The 23,436-nt window shown below is 41.7% G+C and overlaps 2 protein-coding genes across 7 annotated transcripts in view; one reads left to right on the forward strand and one right to left on the reverse strand.

Moving 5' to 3' along the window:
* CCDC18 (coiled-coil domain containing 18) overlaps positions 1-763 on the reverse strand; it is a 143,778-nt gene extending 143,015 nt beyond the window's left edge. For 4 of the 6 annotated variants that reach the window (XM_079776995.1, XM_079776994.1, XM_079776992.1 and 1 more), the window contains exon 1: positions 471-763. In XM_079776995.1, coding sequence (XP_079633121.1) covers positions 471-585 — 115 coding nt within the window. In that variant the 5' untranslated portion in view covers positions 586-763. The remainder of the gene's footprint in view (positions 1-470) is intronic. The other 2 variants (XM_079776993.1, XM_079776996.1) reach the window with 2 other exon arrangements.
* A 200-nt stretch (positions 764-963) lies between these two features.
* TMED5 (transmembrane p24 trafficking protein 5) lies at positions 964-21,494 on the forward strand. Its single transcript, XM_079777004.1, has 4 exons — positions 964-1,335; positions 7,627-7,724; positions 14,498-14,681; positions 17,816-21,494. The coding sequence occupies exons 1-4, from the start codon at positions 1,147-1,149 to the stop codon at positions 18,032-18,034; spliced, it is 690 nt and encodes a 229-aa protein (XP_079633130.1). The 5' UTR covers positions 964-1,146; the 3' UTR covers positions 18,035-21,494.
* Positions 21,495-23,436: the final 1,942 nt, after the last annotated feature.

Raw genomic sequence — 23,436 nt, forward strand, 5'->3', positions numbered from 1 at the left:
ATTATCAATGAACACAGTTGATATCCAAACATTTTCTTTTTCTTAGTGGGCCATTTATATTGTCAAATGAAGAGTCCTCCCTTCAGTAGTCACAAAAATCTACCTTCATCGCCTGGACACGTGGAAAAGCACAAGCTACCTACAGGCCCTGACGTCACCTTTTGGCTCTAACAACATTGCGTTGGTAGCCGCTGTTCACAAGCACACCCGACGCAACGAGGCACCAGCGCCCTTCACAGCCCCCGTGTGTAATGGGATGGGCTGTAGTCGGAAGAGATTCCTGTATCAAGAACGCTCCATTGGACAGCAGTGATCCTACGTTCATCTGCAGGAATGGGGCAGATAGGACATCTTCCGCGCAGAGCCGCGCAGGCAAGGACTAGACAGAGCACGTCGGAGGGTGCCTGGAGGGAAAGCCACACACGCCCCCAGGTAGGCCTGTTTCCACCCTCCAAGAAGCAGTCGCTCACCACCCAAGTCGTCGCTGGAGAGAGACCCACCCGACGACAGCGCCCGCCGCGCTCCTGTCTGCGTTCCGAAGCCTCGGACCCTCTCGCGGGCCCCGGGCCTGGAACCTGTAGACATAACAGGTAGAGAAACTGAGAACCCAGGCTGCTAAGCGTTCGAACCGCCGCGGGAACCGTTGGGGACGCACCGCCCGGGGCGGGCCCAGCTCCGCCCCCGCCCCCCACCTCCCCGCCTCTGCGCGGGGCGACGTAAGAGGCGCGGGGCCTGCCGGGAATCGTGGTCTGACAGCGCGGCCCGGCCGGCTCGCTCGGAACTACATTTCCCACAATTACGCCCCCCCCCCCCCTCCTAGGCGCCCATTGGTGTGCAGGAAGCTATGGGAACCTGCGGCTGTGGGCGTGCGAGGCGGGCGGTGCTCACGCGGGCCGTGAGGGAGCCGGGGCCTAGGAGGGTGCGGAAAGGGACTGCTGGCCCCGCCCTCAGTCCCCACCCTTCAGAGGTTGGCGAATGCGCCTCGGTGGGAGTGTTTGCCGCCGCTGCGGCCGCCACCTGGAGTTTCCTCAGGCTCCAGGTTTCCCTGCCTTGCCAACCACGCGGCGTCCGGGGAGGCCAGCGGAGCCTACGTGCCGATAACCCACGCCTCCCACGCCTTTTCCAGCCCGAGATCGCCCGGCAGGGATGGGCGAAAAGATCTGGCTGCCCTTCCCGGTGCTGCTCCTGGCCGCTCTGCGCCCAGCGCTGCTGCCGGGGGTGGCGGGCTTCACGCACTCCCTGGACAGCGACTTCACGTTTACCCTCCCGGCCGGCCGGAGGGAGTGTTTCTACCAGCCCATGCCCCTGAAGGCCTCGCTGGAGATCGAGTACCAAGTAAGTGCGGAGGGTGAGCCCGCCGCCGTCCCTGAGCCCGGCTGCCCCGCGCCGTCGCCTCTCGCCCGCTGAGGAACTTCTCGTGGGCGCGGGGCGGTGAGGCGGCGGGGGCCGCGGGAAGCCGCCACCTTCGCGCAGGCGCGCGCGGCCGCCCGGGAGCCGGGAAGTTAGGCGGGACCCGGAGTTGGCTGCTCTCTGCCTTTTCCCCTTTCCTCCCGTCGGAGCGAGGCCAGCGCTGCTGATGTCGGTGGTTTTTCTCTGTTTCATAATTTGCCCATCGCTTTGCTAGCCAGTGTACGCTCCGATACGGAGAATTTCACAATACAGGACTAATACACGTTCTCCTTTATCATTGGGTGAGATGATGATGTTTGTTTTATTCACGCCACCACCCTCACCCAAATGCAAATATCCTAAGTCTTAACTGTCATTTCTTCAGTTAAGGATTTTTGAATTGGACCATGTGATTATCACTAAATCCGATCTTGGTATAATACTGCGAAAAAGACTATTGATGTATGTAATGGTACATTTCCTTATCAGTTACATATTTTTTTAATCAAGTTAGATCTAATTGTATATTAAAGCAACATGACCTTTCATTTCAGCTTTATAAGCTTTTCTCCCATATCACTGGTTTCTTTTTATCTGCATAATATTATATAGGGAATTGCCTTCATTTATATAGTCCTCTGGTAGAGGGTAACTTACACAGCTAATTTCGATGTCTCTAGATAGCACTGCAAAAAGAGATGCGTTGGTGTGGTTCATCTTTTAAATTTTTTACAACTTACATAATTTATAATCAGGTGTCACTTTTAAAAAAAATACATTTTTATTGATTTCACAGAGGAAGGGTGAGGGAGAGAGAGAGAAGCGTCAATGATGAGAGAGAATCACCTGCACGCTCCCCACTGGCAGCGAGCTCGCAGCCCAGGCATGTGCCCTTGACGGGAATTGAACCGGGACCCTTCAGTCCACAGGCCCCTTGCTCTATCCACTGAGCCAAACCAACTAGAACAGGTGTCACTTTTTTTAAGTTGATGTAGGGAATCTTTTTTAGTAACAGGTACCGTAATATAGAGCAAAATAAAGAGTTATGCAGAATTTTCATCCAAAGGGACTTTAGAATTAGATTATTTATAGATGTACTAGAGGCCTGGTGCATGAAAATCATGCAAGAGTAGGCCTTCCTTCCCCCAGCTGCTGGTACTGGCTTCCCCTAACAGCCCCTGCTTCATCCAGAAGGACGTCGGGAAGGATGTCCAGTCTAATTAGCATATTACCCTTTTATTATTATAGATAAGGTAAGCATAGAGAGTAAAGAATCTAAAGTCACGTAATTAGCAAAACCAAATCCAGACCTCAACATTAAAAAAATTTCCAGTCTAGTTCAAAAGTTCATTTACTGAACAGTTACTATATGCCAATAATTGGGGAGGGGTTGGGAAGGGGGTAAAAAAAGAAAGAGTCCCTGTTTTCAGGGGGTACTTGAAATATTTAAGGAGTACTGGCTCATAAACAGGTAATTTCAATAAAGTATGGTTAAGTGCTCATAGAGGAGGGCCACGTCTCTGGGGTTTCAGAAAAGGATACCTGAAGAAAATGAACTTGAATCTAGAAAGATGCTTAAGTGAAACAGATGCAAGGAAGAGAGGACATTTCAAAAAAAAAAAAGAACAAAATGAGGGGGAGGTAAGAGATCAACCGAAGGACTTGTATGCATGCATATAAGCACAACCAATGGATGCAAGACACTGGGGGGAGGGAAGCAGGGGGAAGGTCAATGTGGGGGGGTGGGGAAGGAGACATATGTACTACTATTTTAATACTTTAAACAATAAAATAAAATTTAAAAAACAAAATGAATATGCATTTTGCATTCTGAAAATGCATAGTAGGAGTGTTTTGGCTGTAGGCAGTATGTAGTGGAAGTTACAAGTGCTGAGGTTTTATTAGACTTCAAGTCTAGAAAGTCTAGAGTGGGAGTAAAAGAAAAAGAGATTAGAGAGGTCCGGAGGCTTTACCATGGATCATGATCTTAGCCTTGTGCACCATTTTAAATGGCTTTGTCTTTATTCTGTGCAAGAGCCACTGAAGATTTAAGCAGCATGGTAACAGAGTCAAAAATGTTTGTCAGATAGATCACTGCATAGTGTGGGAGATGGGTTTAAGTTAAGTCAAAATTAGAGGCAAGGAAATCAGTGAAATGGTCTACGTAAGACAACAATTTGTACGGTACTATTAAAAAATTCCTCAGTTTTTACCCAGGTATTAGGGAGGAAGTCTATTTTAACTACTGACCTCTTATGATTAAGAGCTCTAACTCTAGAGGTAAAATGCCTGAGTTGAAATCCTCTCAATTACTACCTGTGTGATTTTGTACAACTTTAACCTCTGTCTTGTAAAATAGATAATAGTAATTGCCTCATAGATTTGAAAAAAATGAGTAAGTAATTGTTCATAGACCATCTCTGACACATAGTAAATATTAAATGAATGTGTGTGTTTTTTTACATTTACACTTCTAGTGTTATGTAGCTGGCTTGGTTTAGCTTTATACTTTGTATATTTACTCTTAAAGGGACTGTTCCCCCAAAGCATTCGCTCTCCCTAAACAATTTAATTGTTTTCATTGAGAAAAGTAAAATCACTTAATGTCTATAAACCTAGACAATGTAGGAGGGGCGTGTAAGGCAGAGATCATCTTCAGCCCTTTGTTTGCATTTCCCTACTCCATGATTAATTTTCCAGTAAGTAAGCTCTGGTTTTTGTGTTAGTGATTAAAATGTCAGGGAATTGATGTTCCAGATACTGCCCTTGAGTTACTGTGATAAACTGATGAGCCCTACATTATATTGTTGTCAAAATTTTTTAATGTCAATACATGTATCTTATGAATAATGTAGATCATTCACTTAAAAATTTAAACCTTTGGCCTAGCTGCTGTGCTCAGTGGTTGAGCATCGACCTATGAACCAAGAAGTGATGGTTCGATTCCCGGTCGGGACACATGCCCAGGTTGCAGGCTCGATCCCCAGTGTGGGGCTGCAGGAGGCAGCCCATCAATGATTCTCTCTCATCATTGATGTTTATAGCTCTCTCTCCCTCTTCCTTCCTCTCTGAAATAAATAAAAAAATATATAAAAAATGTTTTTAAATATTTATTGAGTGCTTAATTTGTATAAACACTATGCTAGGTGCTATGAATACAATGGTGAGTAAAAATGTAGTCTATGCCTTTATACAGTCTTGTATGGTGACAGACATTAAATTATTACACAAATAAATGTGAAATTATAGCTCTAATAAGTGCTATGAAGGTAGGTAAATGCATACAGCTATGAGAGTATTTAAAGGGAGGATTTGATTTCATCTGAGAATTAAGAGAAGACAACGCAGAGGAAGTGGAGTTCAGATCTGTAGAAGAATGGGGCTTACTAGGCATAAGGGGGTGAGTGGAACAAGGTGATGGGTAAAAAGAACACGTGATAGCCCTAGCCGGTTTAGCTCTGAAGGGTCCCAGGTTGGATTCCAGTCAAGGGCACCTGCCCAGGTTGTGGGCTCCATCCCCAGTGGGGAGCGTGCAGGAGGCAGCCGATTGATGATTCTCACTCGTCCTTGATGTTTCTATCTCTCTCTTCCTCTCCCTTCCTCTCTGAAATCAATAAAAAACATATTTTTTAAAAAAAGAACATGTGATAAGGCATTGAGGAGTAAGACAGACTATTGAGCAATTGAAACATTATTACCATAGCATACAGACAGGGGAAAGTGGTACTTGCCTATCATGTTCCATTAAAATCAGTGGGGAGTTTAGATTTGGATTATGGTACTTTTTAAAATAAATAATTTATATTTTAAATATGTATTATATATTTTTAAGTTGGCTTCTGTATTTTTAAAAAATATATTTTTATTGATTTCAGAGAGGAAGGGAGAGATAGAAACATCAGTGATGAGAGAGAATCATTGATCAGCTGCCTCCTGCATGTCCCACACTGGGGATTGAGCCTGCAACCCGGGCATGTGCCCTGACGGGAATCGAACAGTCACCTCCTGGTTCATAGGTTGAAGCTTAAACACTTAGCCACGATGTCTGAGCAGCTTCTGTATTCTTCAGTGCCATTTTTAACAATTTCATTAAGCCTGATAGCCACTACCAAAAATATATTTTAAACTTAGCTTTACTGAAATCTTTGCTTAGTTTTGTTATAGCTCATTTTCTGACTTAATGGATATCTTTTTTTTTTTTTCTTTTCTGTTTTTTGAGGATAACCTGAGTAATTCTTTTAGTATGTTTTGAGTCCTTGGATATCTGAAAATTGCTTTTACTTTTTGCTTTCACTTCAGTAAGTACTATAATTTTTATTTTTACTCAGGAACATTGAAGACATGGTTCCATTGTGGGTTTTTTGCATATTCTATGTAAGAATTCTGATGCCAATCCCAATTCTTGTTATTTTTCAGTCTTTACTACTGGTGTTGGAAGTTTCTAGGTTGTTCTTTTTAAATCCTTTGGAAGAGTCAGTAGGATTTTTGGATCTTTTTTCATTTATACTGCTTCCCATCTTAAACCCTTTCAGTCTAATGAATTTTATCTTTTGAAGCAGGAATTTTTATTCTCTTATCTGATGATTTCTTCCCTTTATTTCTCTTGGTTCTCTCGTTTTGAAATGCTTATTAGATAAATAATTTTAAATCTTTAGCTCTGTCCTTCATAAGGGTTACCATTTTCCTCATACTTTTCACCGTTACTTTTTCACCTTGTTCTGAGAATTTCTTGGCTCGTTCTAATGCTCTAATTTTTAGCCTTCATCTTTGTTCATTCTGCTAACATTACATCTTACCTTATAATAGACAAATATGCAAATTGACCGCACCTTTGCTACGCCCAAGCCACGCCCACCAACCAAGCCACGCCCACCAGGAAACCGTTGCAGGGACCTTGGGGTGTGGCGGAGCCCAAGGCCGGGAAAGCCTCGGGCGGAGGCTTTCCCGGCCTTGGGCACCAGCAGGGAGCCTGCACGGATCGCAGGAAACCACTGGGGGTCGGCTCCTGCGATCGGTAGCAGGGATGCTGGGTGCGGCCGAGCCCAAGGCCACCGCCCGGGGCCAAGCCCCGACCCTGAAAGAAGGCAGAAGGCGGTGGCCACAGCCAAGGCCTGGGTCCCCGGTGCCGGCAGAAAACTGGTGCAGGCAGCCAGGTGAATGAAGGTCTATTGCACGAATCTTCGTGCAAACGGGCTACTAGTTTGTTTATAATGTACATTTAATTGCGAGTTTTGAGATCAATAGATATTGGTAGCTAGATATAGCCTTTGCTCAGTAGAGTATCTTCCAGAAATTCCTTCCTCTTCAAGTCTGTTAACAGGCTTCCTAGATTTCTGGTGGAGTTATGGATTATTTATATTATGTTTTCTGCGTTTCATTGGGATTTAAAGAATTGTATATATTTAACTTGCCATTTGAAGCCAGTTTTTTTTATCAGTAAATAGAGCACAGGAGTAGGTAAACTTTTATATCATTCCATTAAAGCCACCAAGAAAAATAAAGTGGAGTGTTATATAAGAAAAAGAGTAGCCATTGGAGGGAGATTGGTGAGTTCATATTTTCTAGCCATGCCCCTTATTTGCTGTATCATCTTGGGAAAATTCCTTCTCTGTGCCTTCATTTTTTGTTTTTTATTAAAATGAGAACAATAATAGGACCTACGTTTTAGAGTTCTTGTGAGGAATAAATTAACCCGCATAAAGCACTTAAAAGACAATGTGTGGCATAAACTGTAATTGTGAGCTGCTCTCTTCGCAGCAGCAGCAGTAGGAGGACATTTGGGGATTATAAAGCAACAGATTGTGTTCATTGGCCAGTAAGTAAGCAGCCTACCTTGAATATATTGTTCATTTTGGGGAATAATATATGAATGTGTTGAAGAAGTCAGCTGGAGTCAGATCATGGTGGCCTCAAGTTCTAGACTAAGAAGTAGCTAATTCTTACTTTATTCTACAGGGCTTCTCAACTTGAAGGCACTGTTTTAGGAAGATTATTTCACTAATACCTATAAGGCCTAAATTTCCATGATAGCCAAAAGGAATTGGTAAAAAAGAGACCAGTTCCAAAAATGAATGGAATTGAACTAGATGATCTTTCTGCTCCTTTCTAGCCATAATGAGTCCATTGACTTTCTTACCCCTCTAGGTTTATAAAGAAAGTCTCTTCATCATGTGATCTACTTTATATAATTTATTTTCAGAATTTGTCATATGTGTTCTCTTCTGTGTTATTCTACAGGTTTTAGATGGAGCAGGATTAGATATTGATTTCCATCTTGCTTCTCCGGAAGGAAGAACCTTAGTTTTTGAACAAAGAAAATCAGATGGAGTTCACACGTAAGTAATCTCTTAGTTGATTCCTTGAGCTGAATAATACCAATGGGCCATCTGCAAGGAAAGGAAATTTAGCACATTTGATACTAAATATCAATATTAAATTACTCCATATGAACATTTTATTATTTGTTATTATTATTTTATATATTTTTTTTTTCATTGATTTCAGAGAGGAAGGAAGAGGGAGAGAGAGAGAGAAACATCCATGATGAGAGAGAATCATGGATCGGCTGCCTCCTGCAAGTCCCCCATTGGGGATCGAGCCCACAACCCAGGAATGTGCCCTTGACTGGAATAGAACCTGGGGCCTTTCAGTTCGAAGGCTGACGCTCTATCCACTGAGCCAAACCGGCTAGGGCTATTATTATTTTTATAATCCTCACTTGATGACATGCTTAACCAGGGATCAAACCTGCAACCCAGGCATGTGCCCTGACTGGGAATTGAACTATGACTTCCTGGTTCATGGGCCAGTGCTCAACCACTGAGCCATACTGGCGGCCTAAACAGTCCTAGATAGTGGTCTGTCTAAAAAACTAGAATATTTTCCATTAACCTTTTTCTTTTTGTTTATTCGTTTTGTATCGATCCTAAGTTTTTTCCTTGATTTGGTTAAATAGATGAATATTCCCTAAGTATTATATGCAGTCTATTGTGTCATTTTGAACCTACCTTTTTGGCTAACAGAGGCCTTCCATTTTAACTGTAAATTACACTTCCAGGTAATTTATCATCTCTGCCAATTCTTTTCTTCCTTAAAACAACAGTAAAATACATTTGTGAGTGTAAGTAAAAATTATTTTTTTACTCAGACCTCACTTTTTTTAGACGATTAGAAGACCTGAAAGTAAAAGATGTGACCATAGGAAACCATATAAAAAGAAAATACTTGTTATAACACTTTTATTTTAAATTTGACAACTGGCCATATATTCTCTTCTTTCATTTCATTTTCCTTTTTCCATCTGTCACTGGTGTTTCCTTGTTCCTATTATTTTACTTCAGCTCTTTCGTTACTCAGTATTGTTGTGTTAAAACTAAACTGAGTTTATAGGAAGAAGAGCAAGTACAGGGTAATATTTGCCATAAACTAGGCCTTGGATTTTATATGCTTCTAAGTTAATTATTCCAATCCACTGTGAGATAGATTCTTTGGTTACCTAATTCCCATTTTACAGACAAGGAGGCTCAGAGAAGTTAAATAAGTCTGCAGGGATATCTTACCTTATAATAGAGAAACATGCAAATTGACCGCACCTCCGCTATGCCCACGATTGGGCGGCAGGAGGCTGGGGTCGGGACTCCGGGTGGCATATCCGCCATTGAGAAGATCAAGATGGCGGTGCCCAGTGGCCGGGCCCATGCCTCCGCTCCCAGGGGTAACTGGGGCGATGGGCACCCCGGGGGGGGCGTGGCCGGGCCCATGCCGCTGCTCCCGGGGGTGCCTGGGGTGATCGGCACCCCGGGGGGGCGTGGCCGGGCCCATGCCGCCGCTCCCCAGGGCGCATGGAGCGATCGGCACCCCGGGGGGCGTGGCCGGGCCCATGCCGCCGCTCCCCGGGGTGCCTGGGGCGATCGGCACTCCGGGGGGCGTGGCCGGGCCCATGCCGCCGCTCCCCGGGGTGCCTGGGGCGTTCGGCACTCCGGGGGGCATGGCTGGGCCCATGCCGCCACTCCCCGGGGTGCCTGGGGTGATCGGCACCCCGGGGGCGTGGCAGGGCCCATTGGCACCCGGGGGAGCGTGGCCGGGCCCATGCCGCCGCTCCCGGGGGTGCCTGGGGCCATCGGCACCCCGGAGGGGCGTGGCCGGGCCCATGCCGCCACTCCCCGGGGTGCCTGGGGCGATCGGCACCCCGGCGGGCGTGGCCGGGCCCATCAGCACCCCGGAGGGGCGTGGCCGGGCCCATGCCGCCGCTCCCAGGGGTGCCTGGGGCGATAGGCACCCCGGGGGGCGTGGCCGGGCCCATGCCGCCGCTCCCAGGGGTGCCTGGGGCGATAGGCACCCCGGGGGGCGTGGCCGGGCCCATGCCGCCGCTCCCCGGGGTGCCTGGGCCCCTCCCGGGGGTCCCGGGGGGCGTGGCCCGGCCCCTCCCGCCCCTCCCGGGGGTCCGGGGGTCGATCGGCCACCTGGGGGGCGTGGCCGGGCCCCTCCCGCCGCTCACGGGGGTCCCAGGGGCCGAGGCTTTCCGGGCCTTGGGCACCAGCGGGGAGCCTACACCGATCGCAGGAAACCACTGGGGGTCGGCTCCTGTGATCGGCAGCAGGGACGCTGGGTGCGGCGAGCCCAAGGCCAGGAAAGCCTGGGGCGGAGGCTTTCCCGGCCTTGGGCACCAGTGGGCAGCCTGCACGGATCGCCGGAAACCACTGGGGGTCGGCTCCTGCGATCCTTAGCAAGGATGTTGGGTGCCGCGGCCCGAACCTGAAAAAGGCAGAAGGCGGTGGCCACAGCCAAGGCCTGGGTACCTGGTGCCAGCAGAAAACTGGTGCAGGCAGCCAGGTGAATGAAGGTCTATTGCACGAATCTTCGTGCAAACGGGCTACTATTATATAATAAAAGGCTAATGTGTAAATTGTCCCCTCGACCAGGAGTTCGACCAGAAGGCAGGCCAGACAACCGCCCATGTCCCCTACCCCTGGCCAGGCTGGCCGGACCCCACCCATGCACGAATTCATGCACTGGGCCTCTAATACACACACACACACACACACACACACACACACACACACACAGAGTGGCCAGATTATCATGCGTTCAGAGATCATAATAATCTGGCCACTCAGTGTATATAAAGCGGAGGCAGGATGGACCAAAATATTTACTTTCTTTTTTTTTAAATTTAATAAACTAGAAGCCCGGTGCACGAAATTCGTGCATGGAGGGGGGTTGTCCCTCAGCCCAGCCTGTACCCTCTCCAATCTGGGATCCCTCTCACAATCCAGGACTGCTGGCTCCCAACTGCTTGCCTGCCTGCCTTTCTGATTGCCCCTAACTGCTTCTGCCTGCCAGCCTGATCACCCCCTAACCACTCTGCTGCCAGCCTGTTTGCCCCCAACTTCCCTCCTCTGCCGGCCTGGTCACCCCTAACTGCCCTCTCCTGCAGGGTTGATCACCTCCAACTGCCCTCCCTTGCAGGCTTGGTCCCTCTCAACTGCCCTCCCTTGCAGGCCGGGTGCCTCCCAATTGCCCTGTCCTGCTGGCCATCTTGTGGTGGCCATCTTGTGTCCACATGGGGGCAGGATCTTTGACCACATGGGGGCAGCTATATTGTGTGTTGCAGTGATGATCAATCTGCATATTACTCTTTTATTAGATAGGATAGAGGCCTGGTACAGGGGTGGGGGCCAGCTGGTTTGCCCTGAAGGGCGTCCCGGATCAGGTGGGGGTTCCCTTGGGGTGTGGGGTGGCCTGAGCGAGGGGCCTGTTGTGGTTTGCAGACCGGCCACGCCCCCTGGCAACCCAAGCAGAGGCCCTGGTATCTGGAATTTATTTTCCTTCTACAATTGAAACTTTGTAGCCTGGAGCGGAGCCAAGCCTGGGGCTCCCTCCGAGGCTGGCAACCATTTGTGTTGGGGTTATAATTGAAACTTTGTTGCCTTAAGCGGGTGGGCCCGGCCAGGGTGTGTGGAAAGCTTTGCTTCCCCTGTTGCCGCCGGCAACCCTGGCCTGCTCTCTCAAGCTCCATTCTGCCGCCATTTGTTTGAATTTGTTTACCTTCTATTATTGAAACTTTGTAGCTTGAGTGGAGGCTTAGGCCTGGCCAGGGCAGGCAGAAAGCTTGGCTTCCTCTGTTACCTAGGAAACCTTGCTCTCTGTGGCTGTAGCCATCTTGGTTTGGGTTAATTTGCATACTCGCTCTGATTGGATGGTGGGCGTGGCTTGTGGGCGTGGCGGAGGTATGGTCAATTTGCATATTTGTCTATTATTAGATAGGATTATTGTTCAGATTATTACAATTGTTTCTCCTTTTTTCCCCCCATATTTCCCCTCCACCCAGTTCCCACCCTCCCTTCTGCCCTTACCTCCCCTCCCGCTGTCCTTATCCATAGGTGTATGATTTTTGTCCAGTCTCTTCCCATACCCCCCACAGAGACACCCCTTTCCCCCTGAGAATTATCAATTCACTCCGATTCTATGCCCCTGATTCTATTATGTTCACCAGTTTATTCTGTTCCTCAGATTTTTAATGCACTTTTAGATTCACTTGTTGATAGATATGTATTTGTTGTTCATAATTTTTATCTTTACTTTTTTCTTCTTTTTCCTCTTTTGAAAGAATACCTTTCAGCATTTCATATAATACTGGTTTGGTGGGGATGAACTCCTTTAGCTTTTTCTTATCTGTGAAGCTCTTTAGCTGACCTTCAATTCTGAATGATAACTTTGCTGGGTAGAGTAGTCTTGGTTGTAGGTTCTTGCTATTCATCACTTTGAATATTTCTTGCCACTCCCTTCTGGCCTGCATAGTTTCTGTTGAGAAATCAGCTGATAATCGTATGGGTGCTCCCTTGTAGGTAACTAACTGTTTTTCTCTTGCTGCTTTCAAGATTCTCTCTTTGTCTTTTGCCCTTGGCATTTTAATTATGATGTGTCTTGGTGTGGTCTTCTTTGGATTCCTTTTGTTTGGAGTTCTGTGCGCTTCCTGGACTTGTAAGTCTATTTCTTTCACTGGGTGGGGGAAGTTTTCGGTCATTATTTCTTCAAATAGGTTTTCAGTATCTTGCTCTCTCTCTTCTTCTGGCACCCCCATAATTCTGATGTTGGTACACCTGAAGTTGTCCCAGAGACTTCTTACACTATCTTCAACTTTCTGAATTCTCTTTTCTTCTTGCTTCTCTGGAGGAGTGTTCTTTGCCTCTTTGTATTCCAAATCTTTGACTTGATTCTTGCGTTCCTCTAGTCTGCTGCTGGGTCTCTGTATAATATTTTTTATTTCAGTCAGTGTATGTTTCATTTCTAGTTGGTCCTTTTTCATATCCTTGAGGGTCTCACTAAATTTATTGGCCTTTTCTAGAAAATTCTTGAAAAACCTTATAACCATGATTTTGAACTCTATATTCTGAGTGGTAGATGTTTTGTCTTTTAGTTGTAGTTTTGAAATTGTTGTGCAAGGTGGCAGTTTAGTTGTTTACCTTTGCCACCATCTTGGTTCCTCCAAAATATTTACTTTCTATCATACAATGCATAGACCATCCCTGGCACATAGTACATGTAAGTACTAGCTATTATTTTAATTTTTGGTCTTTATTAACCAAAGTACCTAGCATGGTAATTGATAGTAAATACTGAATACTTGTATGAATGAATGAGGGGGAAAATGTCTCCACCATAATTTTTCAAGATACTCATTTCAGAGTGCTTTGTAAAGCAGCTTTTTCCTATGTAGAGCTCGGAAAAATATTTGCATAAACTATTATTTTATAAAATAGATAAATTATCATTTAAAAAGTCAGTTTATATTGATATGTTTGGGATTAACTATACTTTCTCTTTGATAAGTATATGAACAAGAACTAAAAATGTAGTTCACCTTTAAATTTCAGAATATAGAAAATATATAGTTTCTCTCAATTTTTATTTCTCTCCAGTTTTATGCTTTCTTTTAGAGATAAATTAATATTGCCTCTTAGTGGGAAAAGGTATTTTATTGCTTTAGTACTCAGAATTGCCTCTCATTAAAACATTGGGAGACAAAAATGAATTTATAAGAGTTTGCATTTATTGAGTTCTTTTGATGTTCCAGGAAACTATTCTAAGCACTTTACATGTATTGTTTATATATTATTCTTCACCACAATCCTATGAGTTACATGATATTTTTATCATTTTACCAATGAGGAAATTGAGGCCTAGAGCTCTTAAGTAAACTGATGGAAGGTTACACAGCTAGTCAACAGTGAAGCCAGGATCTAAAGCCCAGGCAGTCTAACTCACTTCTTAATCACTACATGAAATTTATAAATCTACTTTGTAAAAATTAGATTTTAATACAGATTTTATCTTTAGCTATATTAACTTTTTAAAGACAACTAAAATCTCAGTTATAACATTGAAATAGTTTTTTCTTAATTTAAATCTTTAAAATAAATACTGTCCTTCTAGAAGTTGGGGATAGTAAAAATTTCTCCAAACAGGGCCTTAAAACAGATTAAATAATACCTATTGTCTAGCATTGCCTGCAATGAGGAGTTGTATATAAATGCATTTTTCTAAACAACAGAATTAATATTACCCTAACTACATTCCAAAGATGTACTTAATTTGTAGGAGGCCTGGAAGAAAGCATTTAGGAAAATCCATCACTGCTTTTGAAAACAAAAAACAAACCTCACTTTATAAATTAATCTCAATTGAAGGGGAGGTTTGTAGTCATAAATATTGAAGTTCATTGTGAGGTATCATGTATCTAGTTTTTAATTCAATTCTTTTCCAAAAATTATGTGAAGATCATTTACTGTAATGCCAAGCACATCTAGATTTCAAGTACAGTACTTGAATATACAGGGGTGGGCAAACATAGATTTACACTTGTGAGTACTCGAAAAAGAGTTGATTTTTGTATTATTACTTACTGTATTATACTGTAAACCTATTTTTGCCTATCTCTATAATATTTCTAGGTTGCCTCTCCCAAAAAATTATAAATTATCTTTTAAATCTAAGGAAGTCTAAGCTGTCCAATTATTTACTGTTACTTCTTCTATCTGCAGTAGTTTTTCCTTTGATTTGAAATACAAGTACTGATAATAGAAGACATGTACTTTTTTTAATACAGGGTAGAGACGGAAGTAGGGGACTACATGTTCTGCTTTGATAATACATTCAGCACCATTTCTGAGAAGGTGATTTTCTTTGAATTAATCCTGGATAATATGGGAGAACAGGAGCAAGAACAAGAGGACTGGAAGAAATATATTACTGGCACAGATATGTTGGATATGAAACTAGAAGATATCCTGGTCAGTATGATCTATTAATAAAATAATAAAAATTATTAACATCCAGAGGTCTTACTCTGTGACAGGCACTGAGCTAATTATTTTAACTGCATTATCTCATGTAATCCTTACTTTATCAGGATTATTCCCATTTTCCAATGAGGAAATTGTATCTTGGCGGGATTAAGTAATGTTACTATCACATAACCAGAGAGAGAACTAAAATTTGAATACAGGCTCTTAACTGCAAAACTTCCTTAGAATGTTCACTAACAGAGGAATATAATAATCTGTTGCATACTTGCACTGAGTAATTTGTAAACACTTAAGATATACAGGCATTTTTCCCACATCATAGTTTTTATAACATGGAATTTGATATTATTTGATTAATTTGGGAACACTATTTACATTACTCAAACCAGACCTAGCAGTTATCAGAAACTAGCACTGCACTCAAGAGTGCAAACTTAGGATATGGCTTCTTTTCTTGAACTGCTTTAAGCTTTATTATAAACATGAATAATGAAATATACATGTATCACCCCCTGGCAATGGGCAAGGAGACACCTGATTGGTGGTGTTGCTCTTATATCAATCACGGGCAAAGCAGATGTACAGTCCTTAGTTCATCCTAGCTTGATGCCTGTGTCGGTGGCCAGAGCTGTTTCATGCCTGTATATTTATAAGAACCTATTTGCATTTAATAATAGTACTGCCAGTGCTAGAGGGAAAGGTCATAACCCTTCAGCCACAGCGAGATGTGTAACCAAAGGTTAGAACTTACTTGGTGATATTTGTAAATAGCATGTGTAACTCCATTGTAGAAATTCTTGCAGGAGAAATAACATAGTTATTTCAAGTTTGAAACTGTAACACTTCTTTTTTTTTTTTTTTTAAATATATTTTATTGATTTTTTACAGAGAGGAAGAGAGAGGGATAGAGAGTTAGAAACATCGATGAGAGAGAAACATCGACCAGCTGCCTCTTGCACACCCCCTACTGGGGATGTGCCCGCAACCAAATGCCCTTGACCGGAATCGAACCTGGGACCCTTGAGTCCATAGGCCGACGCTCTATCCACTGAGCCAAACCGGTTTCGGCTGAAACTGTAACACTTCTAACACTCTTATCACCTGAACTTTTTTTAAATAATGTGATATTTTGATAAGTATATCTGAGTTTTCTTAGGAAAGAAATGATCAACTTATAGCAGAAGAGACATAAATCAGTTAGCTTAAGTTGTATTTTAAGTGGTCCTATCATATGTGTAATTCCTTGGTGACTGAGCTCTCTGAGCCTTGGTTTCCAACCTGGAAAATGGGGACAATACCTCTAGAGTTGTGAGATTGAAATGTGATACACTATGTGTATAAGTGCTTTAAACAGTGTCTAGCACATAATAAATGTTAGTTTTCTTATCTTTTCTACTGGTGTTACTGTGAATACAAACTAAAAGGATAAAGTTTGATTGGCATGAATTTTTACCATGACATTTTAAATATATATATATTTTTATTGATTTCAGGGAGGAGAGGGAGAGGGAGAGACAAATAGAGGCTCAATGATGAGAGAGAATCATCGATCGGCTGCCTCCTGCAGGTCCTACACTGGGGATTAAGCCGGTAAACCGGGCATGTGACCTGACCGGGAATCGAACTGTGACCTCCTAGTTCATAGGTCGACTCCAGCCAGTGAGCCAAGCTGGCCGGGCTACCATGACAGTTTTTTATCTCATCATGATTTCTTATATATATTAAACTTAGTTGAATTTTAGAACTAGAAGATGACTTAGATATTATTAATCTAGCTTCAGCCTCCTTCCTTTTCCATTCCATTTTTTAGATAAGGAACTGGTTTACAATTAAAATGGAAATTCTATATCCATATTTCCACTATAGTCCAATCTTCCCACCCATTTAAAAAAACTTCAAACAAATGAACATATTCTTCCATTTTAAATTTATGTTGCTAACAAGAACAAAATGCAAGTAGTTAAAAATCTTATTAGTACTTCACTGCATTCTCCAGAGATTAACTTTATTCACACAGTTAAACAAAATGACCAGAAAGTTCCGATTTAAATATGGCTTAAAATACTTAGATTCCTTAAGAAAATAAAGTGTCTTTCAGGAGCTTTTTCCATTTACTCTCCCCAGACTTTGTATCACAATTGCAAACTTGAATAAATAATTTTATATGTGACTAGCATCATTATGCTATTGAAAAGAACTATGCATGCTTTTTTTGAGGAGCTGAACTCCATATTTTCCTGGAAAATATCTGTATTCCTTTACAGATATGCCCATATGATATATTTTGTAGTTTTATAGGATCAGCACAGCAGTCTGAAATTGAATATATTTTTTTACTTAAATAAGGATTTTAAGCAAAGTGCGTCTCTAGGAAAATCTGTTTCTTGGATTTTCTTATTTTATATTATTTGAAATCTCAACTAAATTTTACCTTATATACATATAGTCTATAGTTAGTTTTCATATGATTTCTGACCAGGTCCCTACTATAAAGTAGTTTTTTTCAGAAGATATACAACTTAGAACAAATCTTGGTTTGCTTAATGAATGTGATCTTGGAATAAGTTTTTATTAACAATAGGTTGTACTTGTTGGGTGTAAAGAATGCACATGTAAAGTTGAAATAGTTTTTAATTTCACTACTTTGTGAGAGAAAAACATTGTGTGTTTTGCTAAATGCTATATTGGACCACACTAACATTCCAAGAAAAAAAATTAACATACAATGCATTAATTATATAAAGGTAAATACCTAAAAACTTATCAATTCTGTTTTTTAAAAACATTTTCTTATAGTTACAAGGGCTGAGAAAAAAAAAAAAGTATGTAAAATTCCTGGCACTGTGCCAACTCAAATATATTTTCATTTAGTTTCAATTCACAGGTTTGTTCCTGTGTTAAATAACTATTTATAAATAATAATTTAAATGTATCAGGAGAGCTATGACATAACCTTACAGAAGACCTTTATGTAATCTAAGTAGCATCTGTTCCTTAATTAACATTGTGTTTAGATATGAAATTTATATGAATAGGAAGGGTACTGTAAAACACATTTTAAAATTAACTTAAAATTACTGAGAATTCTTTTATAGTAAAATTATTTTCTTTATCTCCAGGAATCCATCAACAGTATCAAGTCCAGACTAAGCAAAAGTGGTCATATCCAAACTCTGCTTAGAGCATTTGAAGCTCGTGATCGAAATATCCAAGAAAGCAACTTTGATAGAGTCAACTTCTGGTCTATGGTTAATTTAGTGGTAATGGTGGTGGTGTCAGCCATTCAAGTTTATATGCTGAAGAGTCTATTTGAAGATAAGAGGAAAAGTAGAACTTAAAACTCCATATCAAAACTCCATATTGAAAAAGAGACAGAAAAATGTAATAAACTGTTACAGTCAAGACCATTAATAGTATTTCCAAAATGTTTTCAGTTATTACCATAAGTGTGAAACAATTTTAATTTTAATGTGAAAGAAAAGTCTTCACTTTCATCTGTGCAAGTAATCTTATTGCTCCGGTTATACTTAAGTGCATAGCAAATATTTTGCAGAGTATGGGTATAATTGAATGAAGCCATATTAATAATGGCATTTTCCTAAGTTTAAAAAAATATGCAAATGTGTCATAAGTGATTTAAAGAAATGAACTTTGGGCCTAAATGCAACACCAAACAATTTTTGTTTGTTTAAGATTTTTTTTGTTGTTGATTTTTAGAGAGAGGAAGTGAGAGAGGGAAACATCAGTGTGAGAGGAAATCATCAATAGGCTGCCTTCTGCACACCTCCTACCAGGGATCTAGCCCCATAACCTGGGCATGTGCCCTGACCAGGAATTGAACCGGCAACCTTTTAGTGCAGGACGTCCAACCAACTTAGCAATACCAGCCAGGGCCTAATAAAGTTGCTGGGTTTTTTTGTTTTTGTTTTCTGTCAATCCTCACCCCAGGATTATTTTCCATTGATTTTTACAGAGTTTGGGGGGGCAGGCGGGGAGAGAGACACATCGATTGGTTGCTCCTGTCACACCCTGACTGGGGCTGTGGGTTGCACCTGCAATCCAGGTTAAGTGCTCTTAACCAGTAATCAAACCTGCGACCCTTTGGTGCCTGTGCCAATGCTCTAACCACTGATCCACACTAGCCAGGGCCGAACAATTTTTTTATATATATATATATATATATATTTACTTTTTTTTTTTTTTTTTTTTTATTTCAGAGAGGAAGGGAGAGCTAGAAACATGTGTTGAGAGAGAATTACCTGCCTCCTGCACACACCCCACTGGGGGGCATCGAGCCTGCAACCCGGGCATGTGCCCTTGACTGGAATCGAACCCGGGACCCTTCAGTCTGCAGGCCGACGCTCTATCCACTGGGCCAAACCAGCTAGGCCAAACAATGTTTTTAAAAGATTCTCTTACCTAGAAGTTTCCTTGTAAATGTAGCAATTACAAATTAACTATAAATTTCCAACATATTAAGTTATAAATCATCCGAGAATTAACCTAATTGTGGATTGAATATATCTTTAGAAGACAAAGACTCAACTTTTCTGTTTTTACATATGTATCTCTCCTCTAATATATATAGAAGCATAGCTGTGAAAAACAGATTTGTGAGACTTTTATAACCAAATATATTTCAATTTAAAATATTAGCAAAAAGGGTGTTTTATATACTTATCTTACATTTCCAAAAGCTGACATTGTGATAATTCTTAAAAATGCTAAATCATAATTATTAAAATTAGGACAAATTATCTTTTTGAAATGAAGAGTTAAACGTTGCTAAGTCTCCTTTAGGACTTAATTCTGTCTAATCCTTAACTAAGGTATAGTATTTTAAAATTAAATGTGAGAGAAATAATTTTGTTTTTATGTTGTCAACAGTGTTATGTTAATTTTAACATGATTATTGAGTTGGAAACATTATTACCAGCAGTTGTAAAGGAAATATTGCTAAAAGGATCTGGGCCTAACATAAATAAATATTGCCTTTTCTGACTTCTCAAAATCAGTAAAAAAGAAATAATGAAGTCAATATAAAAAGAATTTAGGTAAGTATCTATAACCATATTGATCCAACCTTAATATAAATCATGAGATAATTTCCAGTTAACTAGAAAAAATATTACTTGGCTATAAACTTTTTTACAACTGTTTTATTCTGTTTTGAATTATCTAGTAAGTATTCAGATACATTTTATTAAATATAAGTCCTATTTTAGTTTAGCACTGGGTATACATATTTATTACAAATTTTATTATAACTTTCATAAAATGATTTTTCTGATCATTTTATTGACATTCAAGTAAAATTTGAAACTCACAGAATCACAAGTTTGAATATTCCATATACAACTTTACAAATAAAGTTGTACTGTCCTGGCCTACTGCAGTCCATGGAGTCTTACTCAAATACTAGTAATTTAGCTACATCATTAATTGAATAGCATTTTTAGGTTATACCCATTTGTAGTATTGTTTATAACAAATATGAGTTAGAAGCAATCAACTTCTAAATTTGAGTACAGAATCCCTCTGTAGGTTAGTACTGCTGGCATTGTTAAGCAATAATTGATATCCAGAGAATGTTTTCATTATGATTTACACTCTGAGTGGTACAAAAAGATTTATTTCCCTCCTATGCCTCTGGGAGCACAGAAACTTGTTTGCCTATTTTCAAGCTTTTTTAAAATCAGATAAATGTCATGTATGATCAATTACCTTCATTGGCCAAGAAAGTGCTTTAAGTGTCCAGGAGTAGTCCCTGTAACACATGCAAAACAAGGGCCAATAAGTCATTGCCTCTGAAAAGCCCTCCCCGTCCCCCCTCCTGTTAACCTCCTAATGAGAAGCAAACTTAGAGTACTACAAAAACAGTACAACTACTGCATCTTTTCTATAAAACTGTGATTAAGAATTCTACCTCTTATGAATGGCTAGCTACTATACTGTACTCTTATTACCTACCTAACAATGAATTTCTTACATCTTGTACATATGATTTGTGCCACTGATGTTAAACCTATGATTCAGTAACTTTTCACCATGTAACAATGGCCTTATTTGGAAAAGAATTTAGGAATATTGAGGACAATTTTATTTTTATAGATACAAAGTGAAAAGAGATTATTTAAGAAGCATGTTACCTGTATTAGCCAAAAGAAGTAAAATTTATAAGCAAAGGACTAGATTTTGAAATATTTCTAAAGCTATATTATTTGCTTCATGGTTTTTAATGTCAACATTCAATTTCAAAGTTAAAATTATGCTAAAATTGAGTAAGCTATCAACAGCTTTTTGTCTTTCGCTTTTAATTAAATTTAAAATACTGCAATATTTAAGTAAGGCCTAGCATTTCGCTCTGATTTGCATTTGGATAATTAATGATATGCTTTTCTTTCATATGAATGTCAAGACATAAAGGATAAATAATGGTTGAAATAGCATTGAAATGAATTACAAATTCCAAAGTAATTTCATGTTATGTTTATCCTTCTTAAGCATTGCTATTATGTCTTAACATTGACAAAGACTTGAGTTCCTATAATTGTATGCCTCCTCAAATGAAATTTTAAAAGAAATTGATTCAGCATGTAATGGTGTTTCATCTGAAGTGTAATAATGCAGTATTGTTCAAATTGCCTTATACTTGTGAACAACCATATTAAGTGAGAAATGAATACTGCACTGAGTGTAATAAAAATTTAAAAATCTAACTTGTCTATCCGTTGTTGTAAATGCTGTCTAATCCTTCAAATCTTTACTGATCTCTACTCTCCTTTCCATTTGAAAACCCATAGTTCACTGCATTTATTACATATCCTACCTTGCATTGGAGTTCTGTTTATATGTATACTTATTTATATATTGCCCAAACATGCATTGTAACTAAAAGATGCTCAAAATATAGAAGCAAAAATAATCAGTTCTGAAAGTTTGGAATGCTAAATAAGCACTCTACTCCTCTATCCCACCACAGGAATTGTTTAGGTCTGGCATACGGCTCCAGAATCTTCAATTAACCATCACAGTTTGTGATTCTGGTGTCCATTATCCTTGGACCATTACTGCGTGATTTGGGGAAGTCAGAACTCCTTTGAATCCATTCACTTGTAGAAATATTTTAAGATCTTAAAACATTCCCTTCACACCTTCTAGACAAGCCATTCTTCACCCCCAAGCTGGTAGAATTCCTAAGGCACTTTTCTACTTCTACACTCATATCACTTTCAGGTGTCCGGGCTTCTGGAAGAATTGTGTCATTAGAAACTGGAGTCATACTACATCTACAGTGTGTGTGTGTGTGTGTGTGTGTGTGTGTGTGAGAGAGAGAGAGAGAGAGAGATCTCTGAACACATAATAATCTGGCCACTCAGTGGATATCCTATATAATAATAGGCTAATATGCAAATTGTCCCCTCGACCAGGAGTTTGATCAGCAGGCAGGCTGGCCAACCGCCCATGTCCCCTCCCCCTGGCCAGGCTGGCCAGACCCCACCCATGCACAAATACATGCACTGGGCCTCATATATGTATATATATATATATATATATATGTGTGTGTGTATATATACATACACATATATATATATATACACACACACACACACATACACTGAGTGGCCAGATTATTATGCATTCAGAGACCATAATAATCTGGCCACTCATTTATATATATATATACACACATACATACACACACACACACACACACACACACACACACACACTACAGGCCTGGTGCAATAAATTCGGGCATGGGGGTGTGTGTCCCTCAGCCCAGCCTGCACCCTCTCCAATCTGGGATCCCTGTCACAATCCAGGACTGCTGGCTCCCAACTGCTCGCCTGCCTGCCTGATTGCCCCTCGCCGCTTCTGCCTGCCAGCCTGATCACCCCCTAACCACTCCCCTGCCAGGCTGATTGATGCCTAACTGCTCCCCTGCCAGCCTGTTTGCCCCTAACTGCCCTCCCCTGCAGGCCTGGTCCCCCCCAACTGCTCTCCGCTGCAAGCCTGGGTTCTCCCCCAACTGCCCTTCCCTGCAGGCCTGGTCGCCCCCAACTTCCCTCCTCTGCCAGCCTGGTCACCCCTAACTGCCCTCCCCTGCAGGCTTGATCGCCCCCAACTGCCCTCCCTTGCAGGCCTGGTCCCTCTCAACTGCCCTCCTCTGCTGGTCATCTTGTGGTGGCCATCTTGTGTCCACATGGGGGCAGCCATCTTGTGTGTTGGCATGATGGTCAATTTGCATATTATCCTTTTATTATGTAGGATAGAGGCCTGGTGCATGGGTGGGGGCCGGCTGGTTTGCCCTGAAGGGTGTCCTGGATCAGGGTGGGGGTTCCCTTGGGGTGTAGGGTGGCCTGGGTGAGGGGCCTGTGGTGGTTTGTAGGCTGGCCACACCCCCCAGCGACCCAATAGGAGGCCCTGGTATCTGGGATTTATTTATCTTCTATATTTGAAACTTTGTAGCCTTGAGCAGAGCCAAGCCTCCTGCTCGCTCTGTGGCTGCAGCCATTTTTGTTGGGATTTATCTATCTTCTATAATTGAAACTTTGTAGCCTTGACCAGAGGCCAAGGCAGGCCAGGGCTCGGAAGCTTGGCTTCCTCCATTGCCGGGGAAACCCAAGCCTCCTGCTCTTTCTGTGGCCACAGCCATCTTGGTTGGGTTAATTTGCATACTTGCTCCTGATTGGCTGTTTGGCATGGGTGTAGCAGAGGTATGGTCAATTTGCATATT

This window comes from Cnephaeus nilssonii (assembly GCF_951640355.1).
Source record: "Cnephaeus nilssonii genome assembly, chromosome: 7".
In the NCBI taxonomy this organism is placed as follows: domain Eukaryota; kingdom Metazoa; phylum Chordata; class Mammalia; order Chiroptera; family Vespertilionidae; genus Cnephaeus; species Cnephaeus nilssonii.